General features: G+C 35.9%; 1 protein-coding gene across 4 annotated transcripts in view; it reads right to left on the bottom strand.

Moving 5' to 3' along the window:
- RCOR3 (REST corepressor 3) overlaps positions 1-23,540 on the bottom strand; it is a 51,468-nt gene that overhangs the window by 4,382 nt on the left and 23,546 nt on the right. For 3 of the 4 annotated variants that reach the window (XM_024552306.4, XM_024552314.4, XM_024552336.4), the window contains exons 8-10: positions 16,794-17,012; positions 14,415-14,492; positions 6,771-6,828 (exon numbers count right to left, since the gene is read on the bottom strand). In XM_024552306.4, coding sequence (XP_024408074.1) covers positions 6,771-6,828; positions 14,415-14,492; positions 16,794-17,012 — 355 coding nt within the window. The remainder of the gene's footprint in view (positions 1-6,770; positions 6,829-14,414; positions 14,493-16,793; positions 17,013-23,540) is intronic. The other variant, XM_024552330.4, reaches the window with a different exon arrangement.

Genomic DNA, 23,540 nt, shown 5'->3' with positions numbered 1-23,540 from the left:
ATCTCTTGCTACATTCAACTAGATAGGCTTGACTTAGAGCATTTGGCAGGGGGAAGGGGGGTGGACTGACATTACTAAGCTATGACCACATCCCATTTTTAATACAGAGTTCACATATGGGTATGTAAACTGTGCTCCTCTACTTCATTCTCAAAGGAACAGGACAGACACGTGCATGGCAGCATATTAAGACTATGTAAACACTGCTTATAATATTTTAGCAATGCAAATTAATTTATATTAAAATCCATGAGCTAATTTCCAGTTTTAACTTCACACTGACTATAAATTCTAATGGTGACTAGGTTCCACTGAAGGTTTATTTGGCAATAAAAATTCAAGGTTATTTAATATTAGGAATTATTGCTATATATTTAAGTACTTCTCTACTACACATACTTTGGAAAATAGCAACTCATTTGAGATCACTGCACTGAAAAATAACTACGGATTAGAAGTTAAATGTAACCTAATTTTCATAAAAGATACTTAATTTACATTCTAGAAGTGACCAAACTTACTGAATACATGAGTTTAGGAATGAAAACCTTAAATAAATCTGGGATTAGATCTTCTGTAGCAAGAAACCTTCATTAAGACTAACTCTGACTCCAAGTCTGAAGGTATCACAACCCTAAGAACACCTATTTGCTTAGCAAAATGTATTCCAAAGCCCACCAATAAGTTGTTTCCACATAGGTTCCCTTATATAACTGTCCTTGCTTCTTCTGACCCTATTCTTTTTCATCTTCCACTCTATTTTCTCTTGCTCAGTGGACTTTACCTTCTCACGATAGTGCTGCATTTCCAGAATACAGACCACCAAACCAAAGTTACTTCCCACAGGAGCTTTAGTTTTCCTAGACACTTTGGATGTCAAGAACTTTTTCCAAGTCACCTAGGTATGTTTATTATTAACTCATGAATGATGGCCTTATATTAACTACCTTGCAAAAAGTTAAGGCTCAGACCACACTGCAGACTTCTGCAGTCTAGCTAATGACCCCAATCATGTGCTGAGAACAAATGGGCCCAGATATCAATGCTGCTCAGCCTGCAGGACACTTGGGCAGGGTCTGGGCATGAGCCAGCATTCCTTGGCAGTGTTCCCTGAACAGCAGCAGCCTCATCTGTTTGTCCTAGTATGCTGTAGTGAATTTCATAGTTTTCTGTTTGCCACAGTGTGAAAGGTTGGGAAGTAAGGTCCTATGGAATGAATACACAGCAGCACCAGCATTGATACAATGCTGAGTATGCAGGAAGTGCTCAGGAACTGTGATGGACTTTTCTTCCCTGTAAGGCTTCTTTCTATTTTTCTTCCCCAAACCACAAGAGTCGCACATAGCTGACTTTATCACCTTCACACTCCCAATACCACTGCTCCACAGCATGTTTTGGTTATAAGGTGGAATTCTTAAGCTCTACAGTCTACACAACGGCTGATAACTAGGCACACTCTAGTAGAACACCAATTAAAGACTTCATGGAACTGCTCCTTTCGAAAAATCCCCAGCTAGGCTTCTGGAGGACAACCTACAGCAGGGATACCAACTCTGAGCAACTAACTTTAGTAGCAACATATGGCATCAGAGCTCCTTTAACTGTGATTTGTACCTGGAGGAAAGATGGTCTACTTTTTTTGCAGTTTATAATAAAGAAGGCCACTTGACTGCTTTATCAGCAAGGAAATGAAATACAGTGATTAAGTCTTCCTCTCTCTCTGAAGATGTAAAAGGCTTAGGTCCATGAGAACCATAGTTTAAATTAAACTTCTCACCTTTAGGGCCAGAGGCCAGTTGTCAAAGGTTAGTGGAATAAAACTTTAAAGAATCCTGGAAGAGGTAAATTATAAATTCCAAAGGAAGATTAAAAAAAATTGTTTTCAGTCAAATTTCTGAATTTCATTTAATGAAACAACTTGGCCTCCTATCTGGCAGTTGATACCTTATAATCTTTAATATATACTTTTAAAATTTGTTCTGGGAATTAACATAAAAATAAAACTCATTAGGATTCTGAATTATCATTACACTTTCTGAAAGCCCACATGTTCTAATCAGTATTCTATACTATCCAACAATAAAACATACACTGGTATTTTTTGAGCTTTGGCTAGTAAGATAGCAACTTCAGGAGCATCTGTAATATGCTGTTGCCCACCTCTGGACATGGAATTATAGACTCTTTTTTCCCCTTATATAGAAAGGATAACATGAACCTGTTTTCGGTATATTTAAAAGTTATTTTTAAAACTTGATTTTGGCCTACAAAGACAAAAGAGTTAAAACATTACAGTGCAAGCTGCTTCTGGGTAGTGAAATTTTGGAAGATATTTTTTTCTGTTTCTTATAGCAAAATTTCTTGAATTGAGTAAGTACTTAGTACAATTAGGAAACATTAATTTTTAAAAAATGTTATTTTGAAATAAAAGCATAGTAACATCTAGAAACTCCAAGGGTGTGGTTCTTTCCTATCAGTTAAGAGATTAATTTTTAAACTCAAGCTAATAAAAACATTACTTTCTATGTCATATAAATGTCTTCAAGAATTTGTATTAAAGAAGGTAAAAAAGATATCAATAGCAATAGGGCAGGGATTGGTCCATCTAGGCCAGCACTGAAAGTCCAAATCGTATATCCTCTTTCCACTGTCTAGCCTCTTTCTTCTGAGCCTTATGTCCTCATCTTTCTTAGCTGTAAGTTAAAGTCCATTGTAATAATGCTCAGACTTTTGAATCACTAATTACCTGAAGCAAATGCTCAGAGGGCTGCCAACTGTACTTCTGGACCTCCATTCTTAAGGCATCCATTATAACAGAAGAAACTCTAAAGCACATGGTTGCCTGTCAGATGGGAAGACAGGAATCTCCTATCTCCACTTCCTGTTGACACTCCTGTACTGGGCTACAAGCCTTGTGTCTTAACCAACTGCCAAATCTCTTTTTCCCTCCTTTAGGAACCATTCTAACTTTTTTTTAAGTATAAGACTGAATTGGAAAGAAGACTAGTTCTGGCTTTGTAACTTCATTTCTCCTGAAACAAAATGAATGAACTACAGGGAGAGAAGGTAACATTTAACTGTAAGTATAAGCACCTTAAACATAGTTCTGTCACTTCTTGTTTTATATGGGAAGGCTGACAATACAAAAAAAAAAACCCTGAAAATTAAAATTGACATCTTGATAAAAATGAAAAATTTTTTGTTGTTTATTCTAAAATAGAACAAGCATTTTAGTTGGGGAGCAAATTTGTCTTTAGCACTAATGACTACAAAATAAATGTACACTTGTGAGAGACTAAAATAAAAATGGCAAACGCTGTATACTGTATACCATGCTTCTGCCTATATGACGTCAAAGAGCAAATGTTTTATACTATCATTTAAATGTTGTTTTTAAACACAGCTAACAGTTGGTTTATTTTACAGGGAAAAAACCCACCTAGAATCTAATTCCTTTCTTAATTTTTGCAAAATAAGAAATTTTTATCATATGAATATCAAGATTGATTTTAGAATAATTTCTAAAAGGACTATAGATTAGAAAAAATACTTATATGACATAAACTACGAATGGGGATATTTCACCATTAACACAAATATGTGAAGACTCATTGGTATCACTGTTAACTAATCTATTAATAACAGAAAATTTAGATACTTAAGGCTGGAACAGATTATAGAAGTTGTAGAAATAGCTTTTTTTTTTTTTTTAAGTGAGTGAGGAAGAGAAGGAGAGAAACATTGATTGGTTGCCTTTCGTAGACACCCCAAACAGGGACAGACCCTATAACCTAGGCACGTGCCCTGACTAGGAGTAGAACCCATGACCTTTTGGTTTGCAGGACAACACCCAACCAACTGAGCCATTCTGACCAGGGCTACAAAAGCATTCTTGGCAAGTATTTTAAGAGGATTAAATTGTCAGCATTTATAAAATACCTGGGGGACTCCTGAAGGAAGTTACTGAAGTTATAATATAACTAGAACTAAAACTGACATAATAAAGTGATAGATTACACAAAGATAAACAGCATTCCTATCTAGTCTGAAGATGACTTTTCCCCCTTCTAAATAAGGGAGAAAAGGGGAGTATGATTTATTAATTTAAATATTATTAAAATAATATTCATTTAAATGTTTGTTATTTAAATCATTAGTATTTAGTTAACAACAATATGACTGATGGCAAGTCAAGTGGGAAATACATATTTAGGCTCTAGGATATTATCTTAATATACTGACTTGGCTTTAAAAGAGTCATAACAAAAGTTTATTTAGTAGTAGAGTTATAAATCTCACTAGTGACACTAGAGTCAGTATTTCTTCAGGTCACTGTAATAGTCAACTATGAGCAAGATAAAATAAAGTATTTAACAAATGAGTGGCCAATCAGAATATATATGTAAAATGTCTTAAATATAAAGTGCTATATAAATTAAAATATGTTACTATCAAAATATAAATGATTTATTGCTTTGCAAAACTAAAATGGCCATAAGAATAATATCATATAAAGGTTTATTATAAAGATTAAAAAAAAATAAAAGACAAAAAACAATTGCCTGCTAAGATAAATATTTCTTGATAGCCAACCATACATGTTAAAATAAAAACTGCAATTATGTACCTTAACCACACTGAGACTCAGGTACAGATGACGTTACTATATAATATTATTTATAAGACACACTTCTGAGCATTACATAAATGTGTGTGCACGTGAACAAAAATGGCACTTAGTAATTCTTCAAATAACTCTTTTGGACACAAATAGCTTTATATTGTTTTATTCAATATAACAATAATAATAACAAAAACCCAACAACAAAAAAAGTAAAAACAAAAATTCCACTAAAGAGTAAAATAAATAAAAACAAAGACATTAACACATTAAGTACTTTTGAAATCCCCAAAACACACATTTCTGTATAAATTGCTGCATTAGTGTAATTCATTTAACATGACTTTTAAGACATGAATAAGAATACTGAAGATATCTCAGTAGAGAGGAAATGTTTGATATCTATAAATGCTCCACTCTTAATATTTATAAGCTCAGATAATGCCCACATATGTACCCCACACTATGTATGTAAATCTTGCGACTGTCCCTTCCCTGGAATGCAGCTTTGCCTAACACACAACCCAGCTGTAAGATTCAATGGACCCTATCACTTCAGGGAGTGCTGTTAGGAACAGCAGCAAATCCTGAGTGCTGTCTAGAAAAATATTAGTCCAGACTTTCCTAGATGACTCTCTTCAGAAAATCCTTTCACTGGGATGTTTCTTACACTAGAGTATAGAATTAATATACTAACCTTTAAGCAACTGAATACTGGAAACCAGGGTTAAATTCTATAGGCTACAGACTGCGATGGAGGGAAACACAGGCTTTATGTCAATAAAAGCATGCCTACTCAAAAAACTGTTATAGCTATGAGTCATACTTCTAAAAGAATCTGAAGCCATTAAAAATACTAACTTTCTTATCAAAAATTAAAATCGCCCGTTTGTAATTTTAAAACAGCTATTACTAACTAAACTTCGTTCCAACTCATTCAGAAACTTAGCTCTACAATTACGCATGTGCTTGATGCATATCCAGTGCCCTGTGCCCACAGGATCAAGTATTAGTATTTATGAAATGACTGTGTTGTGCTTTGCAGGCCGAAGAGAAGGCTGACATCATTCTGTGAGCACTATCCTGTGACATTTTCAAATCACCCTGGCTGGGTAATTCTTACCCACTCAAATCCAAATTGCAGAGCCATGTATTAATCAATCTTTTATTACATTATTCTCACATCCGAGAGGTGCTTGCACAGCATTTCTGAGTTAGGTATGTTCTGTTTGAATACTTGGAGATATTCTTGAAGGCATACTTATATATCTCACTGGGGCCCCATTCTCTTACAGCAGGTAACCCAGATGAAGGAGCTATCAGTGCTCGACAACAGAGGGCTCAGCCGGGAAAGTGCAAATCCTAGACCAGATTCAAAGTTGTACGATCAGCCCTGCAGACAGTTTATCTTGAAGGGAGAGAATAAACTACAACATTGAATGAAAATACACAATTTGCCCTTCTTTAAGTCATTCAAGCATGAGAAAATCCAAGTTTATAATGCTCCCAATTTGCCCCAAAGTATTTCTCAAACAAAATATGTTCTTCCATGTAATTCAACAAAGCATTCTCATAAATGGTGCATTTAAAATACTATATGTATATTTTTGGATATCTCTCTTAAGCCTCTCTTTCGTAATATCTCTATATTTTAAAGTCAGGTTTCTAAGCATTCAGGGGCACATACCTTAAGTTATAATACACTGAAAATTAAGCACACCATTAGTATTTTCAATACCTGACATTTACCAAATAGAGAAACACTATTATATAGCGCGACGAGAAACACATACTGGTTTATTCAAGCTTTTACCGTGCGCTATCAAAGACTGACACGGTGAGAATGAACCCCACCGCAGGGACACCGGAACAGGGGCAGAGAGACCATGTAACTTGTGCAAGCTTGTCATCAGCGTCACTTAATTTAGTTCTGAGAATGAGTTAACGTGCTGTATAGACTCAAAATGCACATAGGCTCAGTATCTCAAATTCACAAGTAGAAAACAGAATTCCTAGTCACGAGGACTTTGTGGTGAACACAAGAGCCCTTTCTCGACCCATTTCTAAAGGCAGGGAAGAACTATGGTAGTCGCCTTTCATGACAAGTTAAATAATGATTAACAACAAGAACTGCTTATCTTTAATATACCTTGCACTGCTAGAAGCTGCTCCTCTGTGGTCCAACGGGCATTAATTTTCTGATTTGACTACAAAATTAAAGAGAAGTTTCCTAATGAGGATATGAAGACAGACATTTTTCCAAAGTGCTTATTTTTTTAACTTTTCACCAAATCACAGACATGAGATTACTAAAACTCTGATTTCAAAGATTCAATTTTTATAAGGATTAAATAATATATTAGTTACCTTTTACTCCCACACAAAAAAAGAGAAATGCACCAATTTGGGAGAATGAACAACATTCACAGATACTATCTAGTCACAGACGTTAAAACTGAGAAAATCTATTAATCATCCATTTTCCAACTACAGTGTTCCTGTCATCTACTGTACAGGTTAGCTTTAGCGTCATTTTAAACATATGTGAGACTTTACTTTCTTTAGGGCCTAGGACTCTTTTTAAAATCTCTTCTCTTCACATTTAGATTATGCCTAACTTTACCCTACCGAAAATAGTGGTGTATAAATTAACACAGAACTGTAATTTCATCAGACATCAGACCTAAACCCTAAAATATGTCTTCAAATCTCTGAAGCAGAAAGTTACCCACTACAAGAATATTTCTCCCTCAAGGCCTCCCATATTCCTCTCAATATTTTTGTTTCAAAAAAAATCCTAAGCTTAGGATTTTTATTATGGCAATATTACAATATTAAACATCTGATCAAATTTCATTAGTGTACACCCACTGATGAGTAATCAAGGACCTTGGCAGTAAATGAAGGAACAGAAATAAGTACAGCAGCCGACAGAGGTTTGCAGTAGAAAATGCCCAGATGAAGTGGCCTCATGTTATAGTTGGATATGCTGGGCAGGACAGAAAGAAAGGCATCGTTTGAGAAGGGGTGTTAAGGTCTTATTTTACTAATTCAAAATTTTTAAACATTATTAGAGAAGAAAGAAGTCAGACAGGACTTCGAGTAAGGGAAGGAAAATCCTAAAACACAAAGCACTGATTTCCAGACGATGAGACTGAAACAGGACAGCAAGGCAGGCTAGGCAAAGACGGTGGGTGATCTTCAAGGTTAGGATATTGGTGATGAGGTAAGGGAACAACAGTAAAAAGGCAAAGAGAAAGAGAAGGAACAGGACATACAGAAGCAGTAATGAGGAAAGGGTAAACTAAGGCTAAAAAAGTGAAAAGAAACAAATAAAAAGATGATAGAGGAAAAACTAGAAAATTTAAACATATATTCCCTCAAAGAGTGAAAGAGAGCAGAGTAGGAACTAATATTTGAGGTAACACCTGGGCAATCTGACTATTACCTTGGCTGTGAAAGGCACAATAGACAGGAGGAGGTCCCTGGTACCCAGAATAATTGGAACTAGAACATATTTAAAACAGACCCAAGTATTTCAAAGTAAATGGTTAAAGAAATAAAGGATTGATTGCAATTTAATGTAAAGTGTGAAACTAAACCTTAAGAAAATTAGTTCATTAAAAAAATAGTAATGACTTCACTTACACAAATAGTAATGATTTCATTTACATGTTTCGTTTTATTTTTTTGGCGTATCTTCTGTGATTATACAATGGCATATAACATTTCCCAGCTTTGAAATTTATAACACGAGCATAGAATGGGTCATCTTTGTTTTGAAGACTTCAATAATTTTCTCAAGGGCCTCTCAGTTTTTGGTAATCAAACTATTCTTTTTTGAAGTACTTATCTGTGAGTCATTATCCTTTCTTCAATTGTTAATTTTGATAGATACCCATCTGTCAACAATGTTTCAAGTCATTAAAGCCATTCTCTTGTACTGTGACAGACTTCATGAAGTTCTGCATCTTTTGCAAGGTTTATAATTTCATTTTGTTTTGGTCTGCACTTGCACTGCATTAGCGAGAGTGATCGGTAGGATGTTGGGAGTGATGGACAGGACAGATAGTAGCAGAGCCCAATTTTGTAAGTGCTGTTTATTAGTGAGTATTTTCTTGTATGGCAACTTTTGCTTCTCCATGCATGCTTCAGATCAACGAACATTTGGATACTGAGGAGCTCCTGTAATACGCTGCAAATTGTTCTGAGGATTAAATTTAGAATATATGTAAAACACATCTAGAACAGTGCCTGAGCAAACCAAAGTTGAAGTTGATCAATTAATGTTTGTTAAACCTCAAAGGCAGAAACTGGAAGAATTATCATTAATGAAAAGGGAACAAAATATGAAAGAGAAATAATGTATACTATGAAAATTTATTCCCGGCATACAAGCAACTCAGGAGATGGGGACTCAAAAGAGAAGACAGAGGAAGTCACAATGAATGGAAATGGAAAATAAGGAAAGTTGGAAGGGCTGGAGGTGACAGAGGTTTCTGAAAGGCAATGAACGAGGAGGAGGAGGCACACCCTGAACAGGGAACACTAGGATCTGCACCAGGAAGAAGCGATAAATATGCCTGGAAAGTTGGTGGTATTTAACTAAACTAAACTAAACTAAACTAAACTAAACTAAACTAAACTAAACTATGGTAAGGACCACTTTTGGAAGGGCAGTCAATACCAAGATTGATGAATTCACACTAACTTTAGTAAGCCATATTTTGGGGGTGAGGAGGGAGCAGTGAGGGAGGGGTAGGATTTTAACCAGAAGAAGACTTTGAACCCAGAAAGCTGGGAGAAGGGTGATGCCATTAAGCATTTAAGGAGTTAAGAAATGCTGATCTGCGAGAGGTTGGAAGGTGAGGCTAAGACGACGGATTTAACTTTGGAAACACTGAAAATGAGGTACTGGGCAGGACATTCAGGTGGAGCTCAGGTTCCACTTGGGGCTACATATATTCACCCATTCAAACATATTTTTACGGGTCTGGAAAATGTTCATAAGGGAAAATAATGGAGCCATATCTTACTCAGATGTGAGGGTCTAAAATTGGCCTATGAATTTAAAAAAGTTTTGTTTTGTCAAGTTTACTTTTGAAATGTTCTTACAAAGGCAGCCCTGGAGACGGGCACACAAGCCCACATAGCTGGGTGTTCCCCCAGCACTGGAATGGACCGCAGGACTAGTTCAATCCCAGATGAAACCTTTGGCTTGGAGTTAGGGGAGTACTGAATGAAAAATATAAATATGCATTTATATACTAGAATCTCACTCAGTTCAAGGAGATACTCACACAGAAGGCATGGTGAAGCTATAACTGAGTAAAGGAATAGCGGATTCACACTTCTGAGCCTCGTCACTGCTCACTCAGGGCCATATCCTCGGTGAATGGAGCTCAGGCGGAACTGCCAGCATTGTTGCATTTGCTATGACTAGACATTCTCTTTTTTATTTGGCTGAATATTTATCTTTGAATTTGTGTCATTTAAATGTACATATGATGTGACTTTAATATAGTCAAGTGACACGATTGTATGATATTTCCAAATAAAAGAGAAAGAAATGAATTCTCAGGATAAAAACTTGGAGAATGCCTATATTTACGTATAGAAAGGACATTTAAAGCTGAGAAGGGGGCATAATATGTTACAAAAAAGAACATAACCTCTCAAAAGTTAAAAGAAAAGAGAGGTATTTCATTTATGTCCAGGACTCAGAAAAAAGCAAAGGAAGTGAGGAGTTAGAGCTGTGGAATTGGCCATTAGCACCAATGTTAACCTTCTCAAAGATCTTCAGTGGAAAAATGGGAAGTGGGGGCTGAAACTGTATGGAACTCAACAGTCTGTGTGTGACAAAATGGAAGCAGAGGAAGAGGGGTCAGACTGAAAAAGAAAAAGGGTCAAATATTTTAAATACATAGGATTCTTTTAAGTTACTGATTTTTATATTCTCTTTTAAACCAAAGAAACTTCAGTAGAGATTTGTTTAACTTACGGAAAGGACAACTAAAATGTATCCAGGAATCTAAAACTGTGTGGTATTCTTCTACAGCAAACCCCAGTCTGAAATACCATTGTTTTAAAAATAATAAAATGTTAATATAAAACAATCCAATACAAAGGTGGGCCCAAAGCAGGTTTACATTTGTGAGTACACAAAACACAGTTTATTTTTGTATTCAGCATCATTACTGTATTCTTTCCCTGATAAATTAATTTGTCTTTATATTTTTCCCATTTTTGTCAGTAGTAGGTTTACATTATCTCTGAGTGGGAAGAGTTAGAAAAGGTCACCAAGTCAAACCTTCTACTCAGTGTCAAAGATTCCATCCAACATCCATAATGAAAGAATGTCACTCAACCTATGCATAAAAACACCCATAGACGGAGAAATTTCTAGCTTCAAAGAGCACTCCTTCCTAAATTTCTTCCTTCCTGGATTCAGTAATCTCCTGCCCCCGCCTACGTACCTCCGCCCCAAACAAATGAGAGCATGACCAAACATGGCACCACTCCCAACACTGGCACGCACTTTCAAGGAGATACACTGGTTCCTACTTTGCAATGTTCTTCGGAGTTATCACTTGCTGTCCATCCCTACAACTAATGCCTGGCCTTACCTGGCACCCCTTTACCATTTACTTTATCGATCATATGATTGGTATTTCAGCAGCTGTAAAGTTTCTAAATTATCCTGTATACCACTGACAGGATAACTTCCCTAAAATTAAAAATTTTCATTACATCCTTCCTATATTGAAGAAACTATAGGGTCTTTCCATGTGACTCAATTTAAAAGACAGACTTTCTTCTTAGTTCTCACAGAGACTTTTATACTTTGGCTCTTGCCCACTGCTCTCCACCATAAAGAAGTCCCTGTTCAACTCTACCTTGTTAATCTCTCTCTCATACATAGTGTTCACTGGTCCTGTGAATCCAAGTTTGCCTTCCTAAGTAAACAACAGACTACTTGAGCAAAGACTGATTTATACTACCATTGTATTCTCAACAGTAATTAGCACAATAATGAGCACATAATAAGTGTTCAGGGAATACCTGGTGACTGGTTCTTAAAAATGCTTTTATTTTCTCCCAGTGGATTAAATTTTGAATGTACTACTCAACCCCAAACCACTGTTCATGATTCCCTCTGCCTGTCCTTTTTGTATGTGCAAATCCTACTTATCGTTCAGCCTCAGCTGAAACATCCCCTCTAGGAAGCATTCCCTCATGATCCTAGCCAGAATGAATAATGACCACTTGCTTTCCTTAACACTTCACTTATAAATCTATCATGTAACTTTAATCAGTTTCTCTTATACCATCTAGCCTGCAAGTTCTTTTTTTTTTTTAAAGCAGATGGAAAACTCCATCTCTTCCTCATTTTTGCATGTCCCCCTTTCCTAAACATACACTTCCCACCGTACCTAACACAGCACCTTAAATGAGGCAAGCGATCTATATATATTTATCAAAGTATGAACTTTCTTCATCAAGTTTTTCCCTGAATGAAAATAACAAACACAACCAAATGAATAAGTAAAGCATCTTAGTAACTGTTTACTTCCAGTTGAGTTACATCATTTAGTAGCCTATTGTTCCAAAAGTTAATGAAATTCCTTAGGTTAGAAATTCTTTAGGTTAGGTAATACCTAACCTAACGGTTAAGGAGATAGATTACATGATTTTTTCAAGGTCTTTTACTATGACTGTTAATCTAGTATTTTGGAATATGTATATCTATCCAGGTTGTTCTCCCCGAAAAACAATAGGAATATGATAAATACATGTTGGGCATTTTCTAGATGGTAAAACATATATGCATTTTCAAGTCATATGAGCTCAATAAATCAACCTCAAAGTAATATTCAAACTTCAATGTCCAAATGATAGAATGTTAAGATTGTGGTTGTTTCATTTTGATTTGTTTTTACAATAAACCAAAAGATGTAATGAATGTCCAGTAACTTCTAACCTAATAACTGCATTAAAATGGGAGAATCTACTGTACAATTTTCCTGCTACATGAAAACCTCTAAAAGAGGCAGCACGATATTAATCTAAGACTTCAACTGGACTCCAAGAATCTGAAACACAGCCAGAGACTCACTACTTACGAGACAGGCGCCTTGATCAAGTCAGTGAACCTCTGAGCCCCCGTTTCCTCATGGGAAATAGCAGTACGGGCATCTGTTTCACTAGCCAAAATCATTAGCCAAGCCTCTGCATCTGCATTTCTGGGAGCATCGAATGATGTAGCACATAGGCAAGTTATAAGTGCTGTTACACTTTCAAGTCTTATTTTATATAATGTTAATGAGTGAGGCTATCCTGCAATTTTCTGGAAAATTTGAGATTAGGATTATCATTTCCCTGAAAATTTGGGAGACTTTTCTTATAAAATTGTTTGGCCCTGGTGTTTTCCTCTGAGAAAAATGTTAATTTTTCTTTATTTTTATTTAATGATTATAAATTATTCAGGTTTTCTTTCTTTTAAAGATAATTTTGGAAAGACAGATTTTCCTAGGAATTTCTAAGTTTTTGAATTTTCAAACATTGGCATATCTGCATGGTATCCCATAAGGTTTTCAATACCAGGTGTATTTTTAAATTTAATTATTAAATATATTTTTAAATTATAAGCATTTTAAGTTTTTTGAATGCATAATTAAATATGAAATTAAAATAATCTAAATACAAAATGTACAATAAATTTTTGATGTAATAATATAAAAAATACAACAGTATTCTTGGTATTACACTATTTTTAAATAAGTATCAACAATATTTGTCAGTATACCTGTGGGTTTGCAATGATATTGGTCTAGGAATATTTCATTTTTTCCCATTCCCTAGCCCTGAAAGAGATTATTCAAAACAACAACAACTTCCCTCACGGCCCCTTCTTCTGGAAGACTACAGTGAGTAAGACGGCACAGGGCGCATCAGTCCCGAAGCACTACTCTTCCACCTCTCCCCGGCCCTTCTCACATATGTCATTTATAGATATTTCAGTCAACCTGTGACTTCAGGGCAATGTCCCATTTGGACCAAATAAAATTATTTGACTACTACATAAATAGAAAGGCAAGTCCAGGATATGAAACATAACATAGGAATTTTAAAAAGAGAGAGAGAGAGAAAAGATATTATAATAGAAGTTTCTATAAAAAGACTTGATTGGAGCTTATGGGTGTTTAACTCCTATAATTACCACAAATATTAAAAAACATTAAGTTCCAGTTGAAATATAAGCAAGACTTGAAGAAATGGTCAATGTATATCTTGTTTTTTAGATTTCATATTCTCGGGGATGTAAGTAAGTACAAGAATGTAAGTTCACGTACTAAAATCCTAATTGGAAATCTGAGCCCAAAGACAAATGTCATAAATTAAAATTAAAATTTGTTAAAGAGAGCTCCTTTTTGGTGATCTTTTTCTTGCTGTGTCACCAATTCATACAAGTAGAAAAGGGCTTTGAGCAAACACTACTGTAGACCCAGAACTGTACTGGCTTGCTCATCAGTGACCTCCCAGTCTCCCATGCACTGGGCTTACTCATATAGCTATATTTCCTAATTAGGCTGCTTGACAGGAATTGCTAAGGGCAGGAAAGAAATGATTTAATTTAAATCATTAGCCAAGCCTCAAAAGACTGCCTAAATGACAAAAAATAGATGTAACAAATTATCCATATTATAAAACCTTAAACCTTCAAAGATGTTAACATATGAGCAAAGAACAAGGTTTCACCGTATTTAATCACATATATCTTTCAGTAACGTACCTCAGGAGGTTTGAATTCTTCAATTCCACCTTCCATTTTCTGTTTAAGTGCACTGTTTACTTGCTTAGCATTCTGAACCTTCAGCAAAAATAACCCAAAATATGAATCAGAACATGTACTTGGGTAAAATTTCTAAGTACTCAATAAATGAAAAGGATATATGTACCAAACTCTCTTCAATTTTATTTCAGGAGGATAAACACCTACCACACTTTAATCACACTTTTGGTGTGATATTCCACTCATCCAAATAATATACACACCAATTCATATCCATATAATTTATTAGATTAATAGACACAGTTCACAAATCACAGTATTTGAATATCTTTTAACAATGTCTTTTATAACCAAAGATAAATATTAAACACAGGAATTAAAATCCATCAATATTTTCATTCCCATAATGTATTGGTCAAATAAGAATTATTCCAATAAGAATTGCCCTGGCCAGTGTGGCTCAGTTGGTTGGGCATCATCCTGCAAACCAAAAAGTCATGGGTTCAATTCCCAGTCAGGCCACATGCCTAGGTTGCAGGTTTGGTTTCTGGTTGGGGTGCATACAAGAAGCAACCAATCGATGTTTTTTTTCTCTCCCTTTTCCTCTCCCTTCCCCCACTCTAAAAAAAAAAAATAATGATGATGAAGGTGAATGAAAAATGTTTATTAGGTGTTTATTCTTGGTGTGGATTCCATGTTACACACTGAGTAAGGGGAATCAACACAACAGTTATTGTCAGGCAAGATATGATAAGGGCCTGCACAGAGGAGTAGTGATGGGATTAAGAATTTAAAGAAAACTTCAGAGACCAAACTCACAGAACTTGGTTACCATGTGGATTGTGTGTGTTGGGGCAGTGATAATGGCAAGGAATAAATCAAAGATGATTCTGATGTTTCAACAGAAAGCAAACAGAGAAAAAAAAATCTTTTGGGCGTTAGGTGAAATGTCTAGCAGGTAGTTGGAAATATAGCTATAGAGCTTGGGAGAAAAGTCACAGCTTGAGAAGTAGATTCAGCAATCCCTGGCATATAGTGTAATGTTGGCTGATATAGACCAAGAAAGTACAGCCTTAGAAGAGTAACTAGATCTAAGGGTTAAACAACAACAGAAACAATCAAAAAAGGGGAAAAACACACTGAGAAAGGCCAGAGACCTAACAACAACCATTCACTGAGTACTTACCATGTAGTAGGCACTATTCCAAGCACTTACAATATATACCTTGTTTAATTCTTCCCTACCATCATATTATTACCCACATTTCAGGATGAGGGAACTGAAGTTAACAGAAGTCGAGCAGCTCCCCTAAGGTTACACAGGAAGTAGATGGTATAACCAGGGTTAGAACCTAGGTTTACTGACTCCAATCCTGATTCGACCACTACCTGATTATGATGATGATGCACTACTGCTGCTACTACTACTGGTGATAATGACAATGAAGAGAGTGGGCACTAATCACTGACCCTTCTAATATGCCAAATACTGCTTAACAATCTGTGTGTCACCTCAAATAATTCCCAACAACCTGTAGGAAAAGTATTATTATCGTCCCCAATTTCACAGATACACAAGGGGGGACCACAAAAACCCCTAAATTTATTTACAAAAAATGGTGTATTTATCCTTGCAAGTTTAAACTTCAGTCACCTTCCAAGTACTCTCCATCTGAGGCAATACACCTATTGGGAAGATTTTTCCATTGCTCAAAACAGTTTTTGAACTCATAGCTTTTGATGCCTTTTAGTGCTCCTGCTTTTTGTTGTTGTTTGGTTTCACCTCTTCCATGTTGGCAAAACATTTCCCTCTAAGGACGTTTTTCATCCAGGGAAACAAACAAAAAATCAGTCTGGGTGAGACCGTACGAACTGGAAGTATGGGGTATGGGGTTCATGCCCCTTTTGGACAAAAACTGCTGAACCCTTAGCATGATGTGGGCAGGTGAGCTCGTGAATCACCCATCATGAAATGCGCGAGCGCGCTGAAAGAGTCTTCAAAGAAAACTCACTGAAGTTGAACACAGTCCCTCGCAACAATGCCCACTGGTACGCTGATACAGATGGGTTCCTAGAAGGCAAAGCCTGTACAAGGGGCCTGCGCTTCAGAAGATAATTCTGGTTTTTTCAATCCCCCCTCGTAAAATTGAAGCGTAGAGAGATTCTATTATTTCCCAACCCAGAGCTAGCAGGTAGTAATGCTAGGATTCAAATCTAGAATAGGCAGAGTTATCTCATAATTTGTAAACATGGTAAATTTTAAAGAATGAAGTTTATGTAAATGTGTCACTGAGAAATCTGCAAAAAATTGAGATTATTGAGGTAAAGTAGATAAGCAGAATGGACAGAATCATTAAAAATATGATTTTTATAAAATACCTGGCGTTTTAAAGAGATCAACTCCATGTCCAGTTGCCTCAGGATGGTGTTGGCGGCATTGGGACTACAGGACACAGCTACCACATCTTCCTGGGTTAAATACATGCCCTTAGGGGGACGGCACTTAGAACGCTGAGAATGATGGCGGTGTTGTAAACTCTGATACTCTCTCCTTCCAAGTCCAATCTTGCTAGTCTGGACAGGTTGTTCAGTATTACCCTAGGAGAATACAGACAGAATAATAGGTCACTTGGTTTTTAACATGAACAAGTTGAAAACTGTCTATTACTAGTAGAAGTATCTGCTACACTAAGTATATCTAGAAACATACTGCTAACCAGTTAGATTATGTATGCGCACACACACACGTTCATCAATTAGGGAAAAATAAGCATACAACATAATGTATTCTTGATTAATCCACTCAATAAAATGTTTGATTTCTATACCCAGAGAACTCTGAAAAAAGAAAAAATAAGTTGGACTCTAAACTATTCCTGTTTTTCTAGAAGGAATACGTTTTTCCTAAGCAATGAAGAGTAAAAAAACAAATAAACAAACAAAATTGCTATAACATTAACCACAAAGTTTTTTTAAGAAAGTAAAAAAAGAGCAAATTAGGAATTATGAGAAGTGGCAGATTAGACAGCCGGTTAAAAAAAAAAGAGATAACTTTTCACTCTCACTTTATAGTTGTTTAAAGAGGAGTATGACTCTAACCAAAAGTTAAAAAAAGATATAGAATTATCTTAATCATGACATTTCTAAACTTCAAGTCTATTTATCAATAAATAAAACAAAATGTAAATTTTGCATTTTGAAAGACATTAAGAAATTTCCAATAATGATGACCATGAACTTCATTGGTCCAAGTAAACAGAATTTCATTATTACTTTCAATATTCCTAAAATGTGATATAAAAATATAATGTTATTTTGTGGCTCTGAGACAGGAATCCATTAGAACCTATGTCCATTAAGTTGAAAACTATTTCACAGAATAGATTTAATAATCCAATTCTTTAGAAAAGGAACTCTGAGGAAAAGTTATAAAATATTATACAATGAAGTATAATACACTTTGTTGCTTAAAAACCAACTGAAAGCCACACACAGCAGGCTTGATGTTCAGGGAAACTCCTCCCAGTTCAGCACTCCTAAAATTGCTAGAGCAAGTATTTTTGGAAAAAAAATCTTTTAAAATTCAATTCTGAGTTGGGAGGGAAGTGAGGAAATTCCTCTGAGACCAGAAATGCTGAGAAAGCAGGAATCCAGAGGGAAAAGCTAGTATGCAGGAGTTGGCATTTGCCTAAAACCCAGGCTTCAATGGGCTGCAGGTACAGGGCACAGGACATACAGCCAGAACTCTGAAAGGGACTTCACCATTGTGCACGTAGAAAAAAATGCCCTTGTCCTACAGAGGGGGAAAATGATTAAAGGAAGTCATGCCTACCTTATCCTTGGCCGAATGGAAAAGAAACCAAAACAAATTTCCCTTATGAATCCCCAACTATAGGCCTACATTCAGGCAGGTTTGAGGATTAAATTGTTATCACCTGTCTCGCCTGAAAAACCCAAAACCAAAAATTTAAAGTGTCCCAGTACAGTAGGGCTTTCAGACGCTTAGCAGAAGCAAATGCAAACTGTCTCTAGAAAAATGCACTTTAAACACAGGTCTCAACTTTTTTCTCAAGTATGCTCCAAGGAAAATAAGCTCACAACCACAAGTTGCTGTACAAGTCCTGTGAGTGAGAGACAATGAAGCAAACAACAGAATTATACTTGCAAAGACTGCAAATATTAACATTACAAAGATAACAATAAATGTGTTATATGTGTATAAAGAAATAAAATAACTGAGAAATACGGAATATTCTTATAAGGAAAAAGAGCCTATCAACACTGACAAAGCAGATATGGAAAGGAACTAAACAGAACATTTAGAAATAAAAAACACTGGAAACAAAATAAGAAATTCAGTGGATGGGTTACTTAGCAGACTAGACGGGGTTCAAAAGAAAACTGTTGACTAAGAATGCACGTATGAGAAAAATGGCCACAATGTAGCATAGAAATATGGAAAGATAAAAAGATGGAAAATATGAAGTGTTAAGAGACGAGTTAAAGTCCATTATATTTCTAAAGGGATTCCCAAAGGAAAGGAGGGAGAGAATTAGGGGATAGTGATATTCAAAGGCAACAAATGAGAATTTTACAAACTTAAGAAGACACAGGATTCAGAAAATTACAATGAATCCAAAGCAAGTTAAAAAAAAAAAATCCATACTCAGATATGTCAAAGTGAAACTACAGAACATTAAAGACAAAGGAGATATCATAAAAATCGACAGACAGAAAAAACTAATTATCTCCAAAGGGATGATAATTAGCCTGACAGCAGACTTCTCTACAGCAATGACAGAAATCATCTGAATAATATCTTCAAATAATACTGTCAACCTAGGGGTCTAACCCCCAAAAAACTAAGATTCCAAGAACAATGGAAAAACAGACATTCTGAACATCACAAAACTGACTATTTATAAAGAGACCCTCAGTAAATTAACTTGTAAAGGATATACTTCAGGAAAAGGAAAATTATTTTTGAAGAAATGTCTAAGACTTAGGAAAGAATGGTAGGCAAAATAAACTTTAAACATGAGGGTAAATCTAAATAAACACTGACTATATGTTTAATTTGAGAAATTTAAACCCAGACATAATTAGAACTGGACAAAAATGGCATATAAGTCAGGATGGCAGTGAAGTCAAAGCACTGTAAGGACCTTGTATTAATCAGAAATTCATTAAAAACATCAATATTAGAGTTTAAGTTAAATATGCAGGACAAAATTTCCAGAATATGCATAAAAATAGAAATAAAGAAACTTCTCAAACTAGTAAAGTTTAAAAAAAATGGAACAGGAGATGGGTTCTTAACTAAAAAAGAAAGGCCATGAGGAGGGTAAAGAAAACAGAAAAAGCATTTCAAAAAGAAGATAAATATATAGAAGAACAAAAATGCAAATAGGTCAGTGATCATGACCAATATAAAGGAATTAAACTTCCAGATCAAATATAAAGTCCCACCTGTATGCTCCTTATAAGACATACCTAAAACATGAGGACACAGAGATGTTGAAAATAAATCATAAACATGTCCAGGCAAATCTTAACAAAAGAAAAATGGTACAGTTATTTATAACCAGACAAAATAATCTTTAAAGCAGAAGATATTGCCAAGAGAGGAAAGATCAGTGCATACTGATAAAAGTTTTAATTCAACCACAAGATTAAAATAATTCCAGACTTCTATGCACCTATTAACACTAGCTTCAAAATATAGAAAGCACCAGTTCTCAATTAAGCAGATAAACAACAACAAAACCCATGTTAACAAGTAGGTAAGCAGAGAGAAAATACAGATTTCAATCACAAAACTGAGAAGTTGCAATTAATAGACACAAACAAAACCTTGTAACCAATGAGAGTATACAGGGGTGGGCAAAACTAGGTTTACAGTTGTTCATACGGAAAATATAATAATTAACAAATAATAATACAAGAATAAACTCTGTTTAGCAAACTTACAACTGTAAACCTACTTTTGCCCGCTCATGTATATTCTTCTCAAGCACATACAGGAAAACATTTATGAAAATTCCATATTCTAGGCTTGAAGATTTTAAAACGTGATCAAAATTTCTCAACATCCCAGCCATTGAGAGGTGGGTGAGGGGGTCTATGTCTCCTCTCCTTGATACTGGACCAACTCTGGTAACTCACTTATAACCAACTGAATGCGACAGAAGTGATGCTGAGTAACGTCCAAGGCTAGGACAGAAATGGCTGGGTAGTTTCCACTTAGTGCTTTGGGGATGCTTCCTTTGGAGGAACCAGCCCATGGTAAGAAGTCAGATTATTCAGAGACCACCAGACTAGAAAGGAATGCTAGCTGACAGCTAGTATATCAACTACCAGTCATGCAAGCGAGTCAAAAATACTCAATAACATCTTCTTTGTTGTTAAAACATAAAAATCATTCTCTCTAAAATCAGAAATAAGATACAAATATTTGCTATCATAACAAAATCATAATGGTGATTCTAACCAGTTCAGTAAAGGAGGAAGCAAAGGGTATCTAAGAATTGAAAAGAAATAAAACTGCTATTATTTTCTGATGATATAAATCTCTACCTAAGAAATACCATATCACCTATAAATAAATTACACAAAGATTTCATTCCTCCCCAGTTTATATGTAGATTCGATGGAACATCTAGTAGGGCTTTTCTAGGAATTTCACAAGCTTGAAGAAGGGCAAATGCGCAAGAATAGCCAAGTACTTACTCCTTAAGAACCACCAAGTAGTGGGACCTGCCCTAGGACCTATCAAAGCTACAGTAATTAAGACACTGTGGGACTGACCAGGGATATTTAAAGGACAAAACAAGCAGAATAGAGAGCTAGGTATACAGAGTGGGGCAAAAATAGGTTTACAGTTGTGAGTACATTAAACACAGAGTTTATTCTGGTATTATTTATTAATTATTGTTATTATTTCCCATACAAATAACTATAAACCTACTTTTGGCCCACCTTGTATATAGAAACCTCATATATGATAAAACTGACATTGTATATTAGTTGAAAGAGATCAACTCACTTCCATATTAGAAAACAAATAAATAAAAATGAGTATCTCACAACATGAACAAAATACTGATAGATCAAGTACTTAAATGTAAAAGGCAAAACTTAAAATATAAAAATATTGAAACTTGAATATATGCTTTTGATGAAATAGCTGTTCTGTCCATCAAGAGCATGTAGAGAATTAATAAACCACAAACTGCTTTAAGATCTTTTAACACATTTAAACAAAAGATTAGTATCAATACTATAAAGGGAAGTCAATAACAACACTTTTGTATGTCCTGACATTAAGAAAAAGACAGAAATAGCCTCATTGAAAAACAAGTAAAAAATATATAAACAAACATTAGGGAAAAAAAAAAGAAAATAGATGGGCAGCCAGCCAAGATGGAGGCTTATGTAGAAACACTTCGCTTCCTCGCACAACCAAAAGAAGGATAACAACTAATTTAAAAACAAAAAGCAACCTGAACTGCCAGAAAATCAAACTTCACGAAAGTCTGGCAACCAAGGAGTTAAAGAAGAAACCTTTATCTAACTGGTAAAAGAGGCAGAGGACACCCGGGAAGGTAGCTGACTGGGTGGGCAAGGCGGTGGCTGGTGGACAGGATTTCCCACATCGGTGTGTGGACAAGCCAGGAGGAATAACTAGGGAGTGAGACAGACAATGCAACCTGGGGTCCCAGAACGCAGGAAACGAAAGTCTCAAAATCTCTGGCTGTAAAAACCTGTGGGGGTTGCAGTGGCAGGAGAAACTCCCAGCCTCACAGAAGATACACAAGCCCACTCACCCAGGAATCAGCCCCTGAAATGGCACAATCCACTTGTGGGTCATGAGGGAAGTGACGGAAAGTGGGGTGGGAGATGAGCAAGTGAGCAAGTGGCACTGTTCCCTTTGACCCCTCCCCCACATAGAGTGCAGCAGAGTAGCAAAAATGGTTGCCCCACCCTGGCGAATACCTAAGGCTCCACCTCTTACCACATAACAGGCCTACCAAGACAAAGAAATATGGCCCAAATGAAAGAACAGATCAAAACTCCAGGAAAAGAACTAAGCAACGAGGAGACAGACAACCTATCAGATGCAGAGTTCAAAACACTGGTATAATCAGGATGCTCACAGAATTGATTGAGTTTGGTCACAAAATGAAGGAAGAAATGAAGGTTATACAAAGTGAAATAAAAGAAAATATACAGGGAACCAACAGTGAAGGGAAGGAAAGAAGGTTTGGAACAAAAGAAAGAAAGAAATATCCAACCAGAACAGAATGAAGAAACGAGAATTCAAAAAAACAAGGAGAGGTTGAGGAACCTCTGTGACAACCTTAAACGTTCCAACATCCGAACCATCAGGGTGCCAGAAGGAGAAGAAAAACAGCATATACTGAAAACTTATTTGAACAAATAATGAAAACCCCCCCAGTCTGGTGAAGGAACTACACATACAAGCCCAGGACACACAGAGAGTCTCAAAGAAGTTGGATCCAAGAAGAAACCCACCAAGACACATCATAACGACATTACCCAAAATTAAAGATAAGGAGAGAATCTTAAAAGCTGCAAGAGGAAAGGAGACAGTAACCTACAAAGGAGTTCCCATAAGACTGTCAGCTGATTTCTCAAAAGAAACCTTACAGGCAAGAAGTGGGTGGAAAGAAGTATTCAAAGTCATGAAAGGCAAGGACCTACATCCAAGATTACTGTATCTAGCAAAGCTATCATTTAGAATGGAAGGGAAGATAAAGTACTTCCCAAACAAGGTGAAGCTAAAGGAGTTCATCATCACCAAGCCACTATTACAGGAAGTGTTAAAGGGACTTATCAAAATAAAGATCAAAAACTATGAACAGTAAAATGACAAACTCACAATTATCAACCAGTGAACCTAAAAACAAAAACTAACAAAAAGAACAGGAACAGAATCACAGAAATGGAGATCACAGGGAGGGTTATTGGTGGGGAGGGAGAAAGGAAGAGAAGGGGAGAAAAGGTACAGGGAATAAGAAGCATAATAGGTAGGCACAAAATAGGGGACAGGGGTAGGTTAAGAATAGTACAGGAAATGGAGAAGTCAAAGAACTTGTATGTGCA

Source organism: Desmodus rotundus, chromosome 12 (assembly GCF_022682495.2).
Source record: "Desmodus rotundus isolate HL8 chromosome 12, HLdesRot8A.1, whole genome shotgun sequence".
In the NCBI taxonomy this organism is placed as follows: domain Eukaryota; kingdom Metazoa; phylum Chordata; class Mammalia; order Chiroptera; family Phyllostomidae; genus Desmodus; species Desmodus rotundus.
Note: the sequence above shows the minus strand (reverse complement) of the source record. Positions and strands in the feature narration are given on the sequence as shown.